Here is a 17,878-nt window from a genome sequence, read left to right as displayed (position 1 = left end):
CTGTTCAGCCTCTCCCTGTAGCTCAGACCCTCAAACCCTGGCAACATCCTTGTAAATCTTTTCGGAACCCTTTCAAGTTTCACAACATCTTTCCGATAGGAAGGAGACCGGAATTACACACAATATTCCAACAGTGGCCCCTAACCAATGTCCTGTACAGCCGCAACATGACCTCCCAACTCCTGTACTCAATACTCTGACCAATAAAGGAAAGCATCCCAAACGCTGCCTTCACTATCCTATCGACCTGCAACTCCACTTTCAAGGAGCTATGAACCTGCACTCCAAGGTCTCTTTGTTCAGAAACACTCCCTAGGACCTTACCATTAAGTGTATAAGTCCTGCTTAGATTTGCTTTCCCAAAATGCAGCACCTCACATTTATCTGAATTAAACTCCATCTGCCACTTTTCAGCCCATTGGCCCATCTGGTCCAGATCCTGTTGTAATCTGAGGTAACCCTCTTCGCTGTCCACTACACCTCCAATTTTGGTGTCATCTACAAACTTACTAACTGTACCTCTTATGCTCGGAAATCATTTATGTAAATGACAAAAAAGTAGAGGGCCCAGCACCGATCCTTGTGGCACTCCATTGGTCACAGGCCTCCAGTCTGAAAAACAACCCTCCACCCCCATCCTCTGTCTTCTACCTTTGAGCCAGTTCTGTATCCAAATGGCTAGTTCTCCCTTTATTCCATGAGATCTAACCTTGCTAACCAGTCTCCCATTGGGAACCTTGTCGAACACCTTACTGAAGTCCATATACATCACATCCACTGCTCTGCCCTCATCAATCCTCTCTGTTACTTCTTCAAAAAACTCAACCAAGTTTGTGAGACATGATTTCCCACACACAAAGCCATGTTGACTATCCCGAATCAGTCCTTGCTTTTCCAAATACATGTACATCCTGTCCCTCAGGATTCCCTCCAACAACTTGCCCACCACCGAGGTCAGGCTCACTGGTCTATAGTTCCCTGGCTTGTCTTTACCGTCCTTCTTAAACAGGGGCACCACGTTTGCCAACCTCCAGTCTTCCGGCACATCACCTGTGACTATCGATGATACAAATATCTCAGCAAGAGGCCCAGCAATCACTTCTCCAGCTTCCCACAGAGTTCTGGGGTACACCTGATCAGGTCCTGGGGATTTATCCACCTTTAACCATTTCAAAACATCCAGCACTTCCTCCTCTGTAATCTGGACATTTCGGAAGATGCCACCATCTATTTCCCTACAGTCTATATCTTCCAAATCCTTTTCCACAGTAAATACTGATGCAAAATATTCGTTTAGTATCTCCCCCATTTTCTGTGGCTCCACACAAAGGCCGCGTTGCTGATCTTTGAGGGACCCTATTCTCTCCCGAGTTACCCTTTTGTCCTTAATGTATTTGTAAGAACCCTTTGGATTCTCCTTAATTCTATTTGCCAAAGCTATCTCATGTCCCCGTTTTGCCCTCCTGATTTCCCTCTTAAGTATAGTGCCTTTATAGTCTTCGAAGGATTCACTCGATCTATCCTGTCTATACCTCCTTCTTGTCGATATGCCTCCTTCTTTTTCACCTGCTGATAGACGCTCACACTCACACACTCACTCACATACTCACTCACACACACACACTCACACACACACTCACACAAACACACACTCACACACACACTCACACACACACTCACACACACTCACACACACATACACACTCACACACACACTCAGACCAACAGACACAGACTCACTCACACTCACTCACACTCACACATACACACACACACTTATGCACACAGTCACACACACACACTTACACACACACACACACATTAACACACCCACACACACTCATACGCACACACATGCACACACATTCACACACGCACACAACCACAGACACACACACACACATACACTCACACACACATACTCACACACACACTCAAACACACTCTCACTCACACACACTCACACACGCTCACACACACATACTCACACACACAAACACTCACATACACAAACACACACACACTCACTCACACATACACACACTCACTCACACTCACGCACACACACACTCACACACACATACACACTCACACTCAGACCAACAGACACAGACTCACACACACACACACTCACACTCACACATACACATTCTCACACACACACTCTCAAGCGCACACACACACAAACACAGACACACACACTTACACACACACACTCACACACACACTCTCACACACACACTCACACACACACTCTCACACACATACACTCACACACACACTCACAGATGCACACTCACACACACAGTCAAACACACACACTCAAACACACACTCACACACACTCACACTCACACACACTCGCACACACTCACTCCCACTCATGCACATACTCACACACAGACACACGCACACACACTCACACACTCACGCACAAACATACACAAACACCCACACACACACTCACACACACTCTCACACACACATACACACACTCACACATACTCACGCATACTCACACTCACACAGACACACTCTCACTCACACACACGCACTCACATACACAATCACACACACACGCACACACACAGTCTCACACACGCGCACTCACACACATGTACACACACTCACACATACACACTCACATACACACATACACAGACCCACTCATACACACACACACTCACACACACACCCAAACTCACACACACAAACTCACACACTCTCACGCACACTCACGCACACACACACTCACACTCACGCACACACACACTAACACATACACACTCACACTCACATACACACACACATACACACTCACACACACACTCACACTCACACATACTCCCACACAAACACACATGCTCACACACACTCACTCACACACACACATACACACTCACCTTCACACAAACACACACACATGATCACACACACTCACTCACACTCTCTCACACACACACACTCACACACACACAGACTCACTCTCACACACACAGACTCACTTTCACACACAAACACAGACTCACACACCCACACACACTCACACACACACACACTCACACTCACTTGCTCACACACACTCACTCACACTCACACATACACACACACATACACTCACGTGCACACTCACAGACACAATACACAATCGCGCACACACACTCACACACTCACACACACATACACACTCACTCACACACAAACACAGACACACACACTCACTCACACACATACACTCACATTCACACATACACACTCACACTCACACACACACACTCACAATCAGTCATACTCACGCACACACACACTCACACGCACACACTCACACTCATACTCACACACACACAGACTCACTCACACACTCACACACACTCACTCACACTCCCACAAACACACACACATGCTCACACACACTCACACACACACACTCACTCTCACACACACACACTCACACTCACACATACAAGCACTCACACTCACACTCATACATACTCACACCCTCTCACACACACCCTCTCACACACACACACCCTCTCACACACACTCTCACACACACTCGCACACAGACACTTACACACAGACTCACACACTCACTCACACTCACGCACACACACTCACACTCACTCATACACACTCACTCATACTCACACACACACAGACTCACACACTCACTCACACTCACGCACACACACACAAACACCCACACACACACTCACACACTCTCTCAAATACACACACACCCTCACACACACACACTCACACACACTCGAACTCACACTCACACATACTCACGCATACTCACACTCACACACACACAGACACACTCTCACTCACACACACACACTCACACACACTCACACACTCTCACACACACACTCACACTCACACACACAAACTCACGCACACAAACTCACACACTCTCACTCACACTTACGCACACACACACACTCACACATACACACTCACACTCACATACACACACACTCACACACACTCTCACGCACACACACATACACACACATAAACACACACTCACACACATACACAAACTCACACACAAACACACACCCACACATATGCACACTCACACACACACTCTCACACTCATACACACACACACTCACACTCATACACACACCCAAACACACACCCACACACACTCACACTCAAACACACACACTCACTCACACTCACACATACACACACACACTCACACACACACACTCAAACACCCACACACACTCACACACTCTCACACACACTCACACAAACACAGACACACACACACTCAAACTCTCACACACACTCTCACATACACACACATACACTCAAACACACACTCACACACATACATACACACACACACTCAAACACACTCACACTCACTCGCACACACACACAGACTCACACACACTCACTCACACTCATGCACACACACTCACACTCACAAACACACACTCCCACTCATACACATACTCACACAGAGACACACTCACACACACTCACACTCATACACATGCACACACACTTACACACGCTCACACTCATAGACATTCACACTCACACACACACTCTCACACACACTCACACATACTCTCTCACACACACACACACACACACACACGTACACAGATACATACACATACAAAGACAGACACACTCACACACACACATACACACACACGCACACACACACTCACACATACACACTCACACTCAGAGCCACACACACAGACTCACTCACACTCACACACATACACAGTCACACACACACACACACACTCACGCGGACACACTCACACTCACACACTCACACACACACTCAAACACACTTACACACACACGCACACTCACACACATACACACTCACACCCACACACACTCAGAACCCACACACACTCCAAACCCACACACACATACACACGCACTCACTCACACTCACGCACACACACACTCACACACACTCATACACACACACTCACACACAGACACACACACACACTCACATACATTCACATTCATACACACTCACACACACACTCACACTCACAAACACACACACATGCTCACACGCACTCACTCATACTCACACACACACACGCACGCACACTGACACACGCACACACACGCACACAGACTCACTCTCATACATTCACACACAAACACAGACTCACACACACACTCACACACATACATACACTCACACACACGCACACTCATACACACACACAGACACACACACACAAACTCACACACGCACTCACACATACACACACACTCACACACACTCACATCACACTCAGACCCACACCACAGACTCACACACACTCACTCACACGCACACTCACAGTCACACTCACACACACACTCACACTCATACACACACTCACACACAGACACACTCACACACTCACTCACACACACTCCCTCTCACACCCACAAACACACTCACACTCACACACATAAGCTCACATACACTCACTCACACTCACACATACACACTCACACACACACTCACACGCATACACACTTACGCACACACACTCACACACACACACAAACACAGACACACACACTCAAACTCACACAGACACACTCTCTCACACACACATACTCACACATACTCACACTCACACACGCACTCAAACACACTCACACACACACACTCACTCACACTCACACACACTCAAACACTCTCACACTCATACACACACACACTCACACACAATCACACACACTCACACACACACACACACATAAACACATGCACACACACACTCACACACACAGACTCACACACAGACACTCACACACAATCACACACACTCACACACGCACTCACATTCATACACAGACACTCACACAGCCGAACACACTCACACACACAATCACACACACACTCACACACATACACACTCACGCTCACACAAACACACTCACACACTCTCACACACTCACACACAAACACAGACTCACACACTCACACACACTCACACACACACCCACACACACACCCCCACACACACACACCCACACACACACACGCCCACACACACACACACACTCACACACACACATACACACTCACACATACACACTCACACATACACACTCACACATACACAATCACACACGCACTCACACACACTCTCACACACACTCTCACGCACACAAACACAGACACACACACTCACCCATGCATACACACACTCTCTCACACACACACATTCACACACTTACACTCACACACTCACTCACACACACACATACACTCAAACACACTCACACTCACACACACTCACACACATAAACTCACACACACATACACACTCATACACACACACACAGACTCACTCTCACACACTCACACACACACACAGCCTCACACACAATCACTCACACTCACGCACACACACACTCACACTCACACGCACACACTCACACTCATACTCACACACTCACACACAGACTCACTCACACTCACACACACACTCACACATACACACTCACAGTCACAGTCACACATACACACACACACGCACTCACACACCCTCTCACACACACACACCCTCTCACACACACACACCCTCTCACACCCTCTCACACACACTTGCACACAGACACTTACACACACTCCCCACACACTCGCACATGCACACACTCACACACTCTCTCACACACTCACATGCTCACACTCGCACACACACTCACACATACACACTCACACATACACACTCACACACACTCACGCACACATACACACTCACTCTCCCACATACACACTCACACACACACTCTCTCACACACACTCAAACTCACACACACAGACTGACATACTCACTCACACTCACGCACACACACACTCACACTCACACACACAAACAAACACTCACACCCACTCACACTCACACACTCACGCACACACACACTCACACACACAAACACCCACACATACTCACACACATACTCTCACACACTCTCACACACACACACTCACAAATACACACACACACTCACACACACTCAAACTCACACTCACGCATACTCACACTCACACACACACTGACACACTCTCACACTCTCACACACACAGACTCACACACACACTCACGCACACTCACACTCACACACACACTTACACACACACTCACACACACACACTCACACACACAAACTCACGCACACAGACATACACAAACACATACACACAAACACACACCCAAACACACACCCACACACACTCACACATGCACACTCACACACACACTCGCACACACACAAACACACACGCACACAGACTCCCACACACACACTCCCACACTCAAACACACACACATACACTCACACACAGACGCACTCACACACTCACACACACACACTCACTCTCAGACATACTCACGCACACTCACACACACACTCACTCACATACACACAGACACACTCTCACACACACTCCCACACACACACTCCCACACACATACACTCTCACACACACAAACCCACACATGCACACACACATACACACACACACTCACACACACTCACTCACACTCACTCACACTCACGCACTCACACACACATGCCTATACACACAAACACACACACTCACACAAACACACAGACTCACACACACAAACACACACACACACTCAAACACACTCACACACAGTCTCACACACACTCACACACACTTTCACACTCACCCACACTCACACTCTCACACAAAGTCACACACACTCACTCTCACACTCACACTCACGCTTACACATATTTACACTCACTCACACTTACACTCACACACACACTCTCACCCTCACACTCTCACTCACTCACACTCACCCAAACTCACCCGTACTCACAAACACACAGACACACAGACACACACAGACACAGACACACACGCACCCAAACACACAGACACAGACAGACACACACTCACACATACTCACACACACTCACACTCACACACACACTCTCACACACACAAACACACACTCACTCACACACACACTCACACACACACAAACACGCACTCACTCACACACACTCTCACACTCGCCCACATTCACCCACACTCACACTCTCACACAAAGTCACACACACACACTCTCACACTCACACTCAACATACTTACACTCACTCACACTTACACTCGCACACACAGTCTCACACTCACCCAAACTCACCCGCACTCACAAACACACAGACACACAAACGCACAGACACACACAGACACAGACATGCATAGACACACACAGACACAGACACACACACCGACACGCATCCACACGCACCCACACACACAGACACACACACACTCACACACAGACTCACAGACACACACAGACCCACACACACACTCACACACAGACACACACAGACACACACACACTCACACACAGACCCACAGACACACACAGACTCACACACACACTCACACACAGATACACACAGACACACACACACTCACACACAGACCCACAGACACACACAGACCCTCCCAGTGGAGTGTGCCTGGTTTGGTGCACAGTCCTGTTTCTGAATGCACCATCTGGCTGTCTCTCAGTGGGTGGATTTACTGAAGAGGAACCTGTTCACTTCCAGCAGATAACAGCAATGATCAGCTCACAGACCTGATAATTACATCAACCCCCCACTCCAACGGCCTCAAAACCTTCTCTCCCTCTCCCGCGACACTGTCTCTCTCAGACTCTCTCACTCTTTCCCCTCTCCCTCCACACTCTCTCTCTCTCTCACACTCTCTCACTCTTTCCCCTCTCCCTCCCCCCAACACTCTCTCTCTCACACACTCTCTCACTCTTTCCCCTCTCCCTCTCCCCCTCACACTCACTCTCTCTCTCTCTCACTCTTTCCCCTCTCACTCTCTCTCTCTCTCACTCTTTCCCCTCTCACTCCCTCACTCTCTCTCGCCCTCCCTCTCACTCTCTCCCTTGGTCTCTCTCCCTCGGTGTATCTCTCTCTCTCTCCACTATCACTCCCTCACACTCTCCTCCCCTCTCTCTCCCTGCTCCCCCTTGGCCCCCTCTCTCCCCTCCCATCCCTCCATTTTCCCTTCCCTTTCTCTCCTCCCTCCCTCGCGCTCCTCCTTCCCCTCCCTCCCACCCCAACAAACCCCTGCCCCTCTGTCTCTGTCCCCCTCCTCCCTGGGACAGAGACTCTGTCTCTCTCCCCTGTCCGTGCCCCCCCCTCCGAATTTTATAAACCTCGATCCTGTCTCTCCCCTCAGCCTCTGACGTTCCGATCCAGGATTGTCCAACCCCACCTCGTATTTAAAACGCTCCCTGATTCAGGCAGCACCCCGGGTGACCCTGTTCTGCCCCCCCCCTGCATCTCCCAAGCCCCCACCTCCTTCCTGCAATGTGGGGACCAGACTTACAGACATCCCGGCGAATGTAGCCTGACCCAAACCCCGCACTGCGCCAACATAGCTCGCCAGCTTTGATAGTCAGTGCCTCAAATGATGAACGGGAGTGTGCTCAAACACCGCCTTTACCAACTTACCCCACAGGGAGCTGCAGACGTGTACCCCAATGTTCCTCTCCCTCTCAATGCTCCGAAGGGTCCTGCCATTTACCAACTACCTTCCCTTAACATTTGACCTCCCAAAACCCACCTCACACTTATCCTGATTAAACTCCATCTGCCATTGCTCGGCCCAATTTACCAGGTGATCTATATCCCGCTGTATCCATTGACAACCTTCCTCACTATCCCTAACTCCACCGATGTTCGGGATGTCTGTAAACTTATTAATCAGGCCCCTGACGTTATCATCCAAATAATTTCTCTGTCTCACTAACCACAAGGGTCCCAGCCACGGATCCCTATGGAACATCACTGGACACAGACCACCACCACCCCCCCCCCCCCCCCAACCCACCCCCTTGCAATTACATACTCATCTGGTGGCTCAGTGGTTGGCCCTGTTACCTCACAGCGCCAGGGACCCGGGTTCGATCCCACTCTCAGGCGACTGTCGGTGTGGAGTTTGTACATTCTCCCCGTGTCTGTGTGGGTTTCCTCCAGGTGCTCCGGTTTCCTCCCACAGTCCAAAGATGTGCAGGTTAGGGTGGGTTGGCCATGGGAAATTGTCCCATAGTGCCCAGGGATGTGCAGGTTTGGGTGGATTGGCCATGGGAAATTGTCCCATAGTGCCCAGGGATGTGCAGGTTTGGGTGGATTGGCCATGGGAAATTGTCCCATAGTGCCCAGGGATGTGCAGGTTTGGGTGGATTGGCCATGGGAAACTGTCCCATAGTGTCCAGGGATGTGTAGGTTAGGGTGGGTTGACCATGGAGAATTGTCCCATAGTGCCCAGGGATGTGCAGGTTAGGGTGGATTGGCCATGGGAAATTGTCCCACAGTGCCCAGGGATGTGCAGGTTAGGGTGGATTGTTCATGGGAAATTGTCCCATAGTGCCCAGGGATGTGCAGGTTAGGGTGGATTGTTCATGGGAAATTGTCCCATAGTGCCCAGGGATGTGCAGGTTAGGGTGGATTGGCCATGGGAAATTGTCCCATAGTGTCCAGGGATATACAGGTTAGGGTGGGTTGACCATGGAGAATTGTCCCATAGTGCCCAGGGATGTGCAGGTTAGGGTGGATTGGCCATGGGAAATTGTCCCATAGTGCCCAGGGATGTGCAGGTTAGGGTGGATTGTTCATGGGAAATTGTCCCATAGTGCCCAGGGATGTGCAGGTTAGGGTGGATTGGCCATGGGAAATTGTCCCATAGTGTCCAGGGATGTGCAGGTTAGGGTGGATTGGCCATTGGAAATTGTCCCATAGTGTCCAGGGATGTGCAGGTTAGGGTGGGGTTGGCCATAGGAAATTGTCCCGTAGTGTCCAGGGATGTGCAGGTTAGTGTGGGGTTGGCCATGGGAAATTGTCCCATAGTGTTAGGTGAAGGGGTAAATGCAGGGGAATGGGTCGGGGTGAGTTGCTCTTTAAAAGGGTCAGTGTGGACTTGTTGGGCTGAAGGGCCTGTTTCCACACTGTAGGGAATCCAATCTAATGTCACAGCCTCCCTGCTCTCTGGATGATGAAAGAGCTCCACATTTCAGTCTGATCCCATCTCCTTTAGACTGTGATCCCCTCGTTCAGGACTTTCTTACTGCGGCCATTTAAACATCGCTCCTGAATTCACGCTGTCCAATCAGAGTAGAATTTTACACATTTTACCACTCCCTCAGCACTGACCCTCCGACAGTCCCCACCCCCTCAGCACTGACCCTCCGACAGTCCCCACCCCCTCAGCACTGACCCTCCGACAGTGTGGCACTCCCTCAGCACTGACCCTCCGACAGTGCGGCACTCCCTCAGCACTGACCCTCCGACAGTGTGGCACTCCCTCAGCACTGACCCTCTGACAGTGCGGCACTCCCTCAGCACTGACCCTCCGACAGTGTGGCACTCCCTCAGCACTGACCCTCCGACAGTGTGGCACTCCCTCAGCACTGACCCTCCGACAGTGCGGCACTCCCTCGGCACTGACCCTCCGACAGTGCCCACTCCCTCAGCACTGACCCTCCGACAGTGCCCACTCCCTCAGCACTGACCCTCCGACAGTGCGGCACTCCCTCAGCACTGACCCTCCGACAGTGCCCACTCCCTCAGCACTGACCCTCCGACAGTGCAGCACTCCCTCAGTACTGACCCTCCGACTCTGCGGCACTCCCTCAGCACTGACCCTCCGACAGTGCGGCACTCCCTCAGCACTGACCCTCCGACAGTGCCCCCTCCCTCAGCACTGACCGTCCGACAGTGCGGCACTCCCTCAGCACTGACCCTCCGACAGTGTGGCACTCCCTCAGCACTGACCCTCCAACAGTGCCCACTCCCTCAGCACTGACCCTCCGACAGTGCCCACTCCCTCAGCACTGACACTCCGACAGTGCGGCACTCCCTCAGCACTGACACTCCGACAGTGCCCCCTCTCTCAGCACTGACCCTCCGAAAGTGCCCCCTCCCTCAGCACTGACCCTCCGACAGTGCCCCCTCCCTCAGCACTGACCCTCCGACAGTGTGGCACTCCCTCAGCACTGACCCTCCGACAGTGCGGCACTCCCTCAGCACTGACCCTCCGACAGTGTGGCACTCCCTCAGCACTGACCCTCCGACAGTGTGGCACTCCCTCAGCACTGACCCTCCGACAGTGCGGCACTCCCTCGGCACTGACCCTCCGACAGTGCCCACTCCCTCAGCACTGACCCTCCGACAGTGCCCACTCCCTCAGCACTGACCCTCCGACAGTGCGGCACTCCCTCAGCACTGACCCTCCGACAGTGCCCACTCCCTCAGCACTGACCCTCCGACAGTGCAGCACTCCCTCAGTACTGACCCTCCGACTCTGCGGCACTCCCTCAGCACTGACCCTCCGACAGTGCGGCACTCCCTCAGCACTGACCCTCCGACAGTGCCCCCTCCCTCAGCACTGACCGTCCGACAGTGCGGCACTCCCTCAGCACTGACCCTCCGACAGTGTGGCACTCCCTCAGCACTGACCCTCCAACAGTGCCCACTCCCTCAGCACTGACCCTCCGACAGTGCCCACTCCCTCAGCACTGACACTCCGACAGTGCGGCACTCCCTCAGCACTGACACTCCGACAGTGCCCCCTCTCTCAGCACTGACCCTCCGAAAGTGCCCCCTCCCTCAGCACTGACCCTCCGACAGTGCCCCCTCCCTCAGCACTGACCCTCCGACAGTGCCCACTCCCTCAGCACTGACCCTCTGACAGTGCCCACTCCCTCAGCACTGACCATCCGACAGTGCCCACTCCCTCAGCACTGATCCTCCGACAGTGCCCACTCCCTCAGCACTGACCCTCTGACAGTGCCCACTCCCTCAGCACTGACCCTCCGACAGTGCCCACTCCCTCAGCACTGACCCTCTGACAGTGCGGCACTCCCTCAGCACTGACCCTCTGACAGTGCCCACTCCCTCAGCACTGACCCTCCGACAGTGCCCACTCCCTCAGCACTGACCCTCCGACAGTGCCCACTCCCTCAGCACTGACCCTCCGACAGTGCGGCACTCCCTCAGCACTGACCCTCCGACAGTGCCCACTCCCTCAGCACTGAGCCTCCGACAGTGCGGCACTCCCTCAGCACTGACCCTCCGACAGTGCCCACTCCCTCAGCACTGACCCTCCGACAGTGCCCACTCCCTCAGCACTGACCCTCCGACAGTGCCCACTCCCTCAGCACTGACCCTGCGACAGTGCGGCACTCCCTCAGCACTGACCCTCCGACAGTGCGGCACTCCCTCAGCACTGACCCTCCGACAGTGCCCACTCCCTCAGCACTGACCCTCCGACAGTGCCCAGTCCCTCAGCACTGACCCTCCGACAGTGCCCACTCCCTCAGCACTGACCCTCCGACAGTGCCCACTCCCTCAGCACTGACCCTCTGACAGTGCGGCACTCCCTCAGCACTGACGCTCTGACAGTGCCCACTCCCTCAGCACTGACCCTCCGACAGTGCCCACTCCCTCAGCACTGACCCTCCGACAGTGCGGCACTCCGTCAGCACTGACCCTCCGACAGTGCCCACTCCCTCAGCACTGACCCTCCGCCAGTGCCCACTCCCTCAGCACTGACCCTCCAACAGTGCCCACGCCCTCAGCACTGACCCTCCGACAGTGCCCACTCCCTCAGCACTGACCCTCCGACAGTGCCCACTCCCTAGCACTGACCCTCCGACAGTGCAGCACTCCCTCAGCACTGACCCTCCGACAGTGCGGCACTCCCTCAGCACTGACCCTCCGACAGTGCGGCACTCCCTCAGCACTGACCCTCCGACAGTGCCCCCTCCCTCAGCACTGACCGTCCGACAGTGCGGCACTCCCTCAGCACTGACCCTCCTACAGTGCGGCCCTCCCTCAGCACTGACCCTCCGACAGTGCCCACTCCCTCAGCACTGACCCTCTGACAGTGCGGCTCTCCCTCAGTACTGAGCCCCTCAGATGACTGCCTTAATGCGGTTGGTTCAGACAGGGAGTAGGAATTTCAACAATGATGCTGGAAATCTTTTACTGATTTGTCTCCATTTCTCTTTAGGACTCTGCAAATGGCGAAGTTTATCGTCCTGTCACTGGTCCTGTCCTCTGCCTGTGGTATGTGTTTTTCTCAATGTACATTTACAGCAAAGAGAGAGGGGGAGAGAGAGAAAGAGAGAGAGAGGGAGAGAGAGAGAGATAAAGATAGAGAGAGAGAAATAGAGAGAGAGACAGAGAGAGAGAGAGAGAGAGATAAAGAGAGAGAGAGAGAGATAGAGAGAGAGGCAGAGAGAGAGATAGAGAGAGAGAGAGAGATAGAGATAGAGAGATAGAGAGAGACAGAGAGAGAGAGATAGAGATAGAGATAGAGAGAGAGAGATAGAGAGAGACAGAGAGAGAGAGATAGAGAGAGAGAGAGAGATAAAGAAAGAGAGAGAGAGAGAGACGGAGAGAGAGAGAGAGAGAGACAGAGAGAGAAAGAGAGAGATAGAGAGAGAGACAGAGAGAGAGAGATAGAGAGAGATAGAGAGAGAGATAGATAGAGAGAGAGAGATAGCGAGAGAGAGAGAGTAAGAGAGAGACAGAGAGAGAGAGAGAGAGAGATAAAGATAGAGAGAGAGAGAGAGAGACAGAGAGAGAGAGATAGAGAGAGACAGAGAGAGAGAGATAGAGAGAGAGAGATAGAGATAGGGAGAGAGAGAGATAGAGAGAGATAGAGGGAGAGAGAGAGAGAGATAGAGAGAAGGAGAGAGATAGAGATAGAGAGAGAGAGAGAGAGAGAGGGAGAGAGCCAAAGACAGAGATGTTGTGGAAATAATTGACGCAAAGACAGATCCAAATCAGCAGAGAGGGATTAGACTGGGTGGGATATTAAAGGGAGTGGGATGTGAGGGGGAGAGAGGGATTAGACTGGGTGGGATATTAAAGGGAGTGGGGAGTGAGGGGGGAGAGTGGGATTAGACTGGGTGGGATATTAAAGGGAGTGGGGAGTGAGGGGGGAGAGTGGGATTAGACTGGGGGGATATTAAAGGGAGCGGGGAGTGAGGGGGAGAGTGGGATTAGACTGGGTGGGATATTAAAGGGAGTGGGGAGTGAGGGGGAGAGTGGGATTAGACTGGGTGGGATATTAAAGGGAGTGGGGAGTGAGGGGGAGAGTGGGATTAGACTGGGTGGGATATTAAAGGGAGTGGGGAGTGAGGGGGAGAGTGGGATTAGACTGGGTGGGATATTAAAGGGAGTGGGGAGTGAGGGGGAGAGTGGGATTAGACTGGGTGGGATATTAAAGGGAGTGGGGAGTGAGGGGGAGAGTGGGATTAGACTGGGTGGGATATTAAAGGGAGTGGGGAGTGAGGGGGAGAGTGGGATTAGACTGGGTGGGATATTAAAGGGAGTGGGGAGTGAGGGGGAGAGTGGGATTAGACTGGGTGGGATATTAAAGGGAGTGGGGAGTGAGTGGGAGAATGGGATTAGACTGGGTCGGATATTAAAGGGAACATGGAGCGAGGGACAGAGTGGGATTAGACTGGGTGGGATATTAAAGGGGGCAGGGAGTGAGGGGGGAGTGTAGGGTTAGACTAGGTGGGATATTAAAGGGTGTGGGGAGTGAGGGGAGAGTGTGATTAGACTGGGTGGGATATTAAAGGGAGTGGGGAGTGAGGGGAGAGTGTGATTAGACTAGGTGGGATATTAAAGGGAGTGGGGAGTGAGGGGGAGAGTGGGATTAGACTGGGGGGGATATTAAAGGGAGTGAGGGGGGAGAGTGGGATTAGACTGGGTGGGATATTAAAGGGTGTGGGGAGTGAGGGGAGAGTGTGATTAGACTAGGTGGGATATTAAAGGGAGTGGGGAGTGAGGGGGAGAGTGGGATTAGACTGGGGGGGATATTAAAGGGAGTGAGGGGGGAGAGTGGGATTAGACTGGGTGGGATATTAAAGGGAGCGGGGAGTGAGGGGGAGAGTGGGATTAGACCGTGTGGGATATTAAAGGGAATGGGGAGTGAGTGGGACAGTGGGATTAGACTGGGTGGGATATTAAGGGAGTGGGGAGTGAGGGGGAGAGTGGGATTAGACTGGGTGGGATATTAAAGGGTGTGGGGAGTGAGTGGGAGAGTGGGATTAGACTGGGAGGTAAAAACAAGGACTGCAGATGCTGGAGACCAGACTCTCGATTAGAGTGGTGCTGGAAAAGCACAGCAGGTCAGGCAGCATCCGAGCAGCAGGAATATCGAAATTTTGGGCCAAAACCATTCATCGGGAATTAGAGGCGGGGTGCACTCCCTATCCATGCAGCTTCCTCCAGTCCCCACTTCCCATCTTCTCCCTCTTTGGGACCATGCTATCCACTCCCTTGCTGCGCTAATCTCTGGAATTTTCATGAAAATCTCTGACCCTCTGTCCCTGTCCCTCTCTCTTTCTCATACACCGACCTTATGCGCTGTTTTGACAAGGTCCTCTCTGACTGGGACTTGCATCGCCAGGTTCCTGATATCCCCTGGTGGAGCGCGGAATGAAATATTGCCTGGTTGATTAAAGTGCTCAGTTGTTCTGCCATGTTAAAGGTGCTACATGAATGCACAATTGATTTGTTGTAGGTTCTGTGTACTCTCAATGGAATGTCGAAGCCCCCAGGACTGTAGAAGGGGCCGAAGGGTCTTGTTTGATGATTCCTTGCAAATGCCGCTATCCCCTAGCATCCAACCTCCAGACAGTCATGTGGTTAAAGGGGGAGAAGGTTAATGGGACTCTGGTGATCTCTTCCAATGGGGACGCGGACAGCAGTTTCAAAAACCGAGCCACACTCGCGGGCGACTGGCGAACAGGAAAGGATTGTGGTTTGAAAATAAACAACTTACAGAAAAGTGACGAAGGAAGATATCACTTTCGAATGTCTGGTCCAGATAAACACAAATATTCAGATCCCAACGGTGTCTCGATAAAAGTTGTGGGTGAGTTTAAAAATATTTCTCCAATTAATAATGAGCGGGGGATAGGGCTGAATGGCCTCCTGCTGTTCTTGTCAGCTATTTTGAGAAAATTCCAGTTCCAATCTCTTTATCCGTCTGTTACACTCATGCTCCGAGCACCGTGCACAGTTCCAGTCTCTGTATCCCTCAGTCAGACCCACACTCGGAGCACCGTGCACAGTTCCAGTCTCTGTATCCCTCAGTTAGACCCACATTCGGAGCACCGTGCACAGTTCCAGTCTCCGTATCCCTCAGTCAGACCCACACTCGGAGCACCGTGCACAGTTCCAGTCTCTGTATCCCTCAGTCAGACCCACACTCGGAGCACTGTGCACAGTTCCAGTCTCTGTATCCCTCAGTCAGACCCACACTCGGAGCACTGTGCACAGTTCCAGTCTCCGTATCCCTCAGTCAGACCCACACTCGGAGCACTGTGCACAGTTCCAGTCTCCGTATCCCTCAGTCAGACCCACACTCGGAGCACCGTGCACAGTTCCAGTCTCCGTATCCCTCAGTTAGACCCACACTCGGAGCACCGTGCACAGTTCCAGTCTCCGTATCCCTCAGTCAGACCCACACTCGGAGCACTGTGCACAGTTCCAGTCTCTGTATCCCTCAGTTAGACCCACACTCGGATCACCGTGCAGTTCCAGTCTCCGTATCCCTCAGTCAGACCCACACTCGGAGCACTGTGCACAGTTCCAGTCTCCGTATCCCTCAGTTAGACCCACACTCGGAAAACCGTGCACGGTTCCAGTCTCAGAATCCCTCATTTAGACCCACACTCGGAGCACTGTGCACAGTTCCAGTCTCTGTATCCCACAGTCAGACCCACACTCGGAGCACCGTGTACAGTTCCAGTCTCCGTATCCCTCAGTCAGACCCACATTCGGAGCAC

The 17,878-nt window shown here is 52.2% G+C and overlaps 1 protein-coding gene across 1 annotated transcript in view; it reads left to right on the top strand.

Moving 5' to 3' along the window:
* The window catches only part of LOC140458738 (B-cell receptor CD22-like), a 51,472-nt gene that overhangs the window by 9,050 nt on the left and 24,544 nt on the right, over positions 1–17,878 (top strand). The window contains exons 2-3 of the mRNA XM_072553397.1: positions 14,080–14,135; positions 16,609–16,962. Of these exons, the coding sequence (XP_072409498.1) occupies positions 14,080–14,135; positions 16,609–16,962 (410 nt within the window). The remainder of the gene's footprint in view (positions 1–14,079; positions 14,136–16,608; positions 16,963–17,878) is intronic.

Source organism: Chiloscyllium punctatum, chromosome 34 (genome assembly GCF_047496795.1).
Source record: "Chiloscyllium punctatum isolate Juve2018m chromosome 34, sChiPun1.3, whole genome shotgun sequence".
Lineage (NCBI taxonomy): Eukaryota > Metazoa > Chordata > Chondrichthyes > Orectolobiformes > Hemiscylliidae > Chiloscyllium > Chiloscyllium punctatum.
Note: the sequence above shows the minus strand (reverse complement) of the source record. Positions and strands in the feature narration are given on the sequence as shown.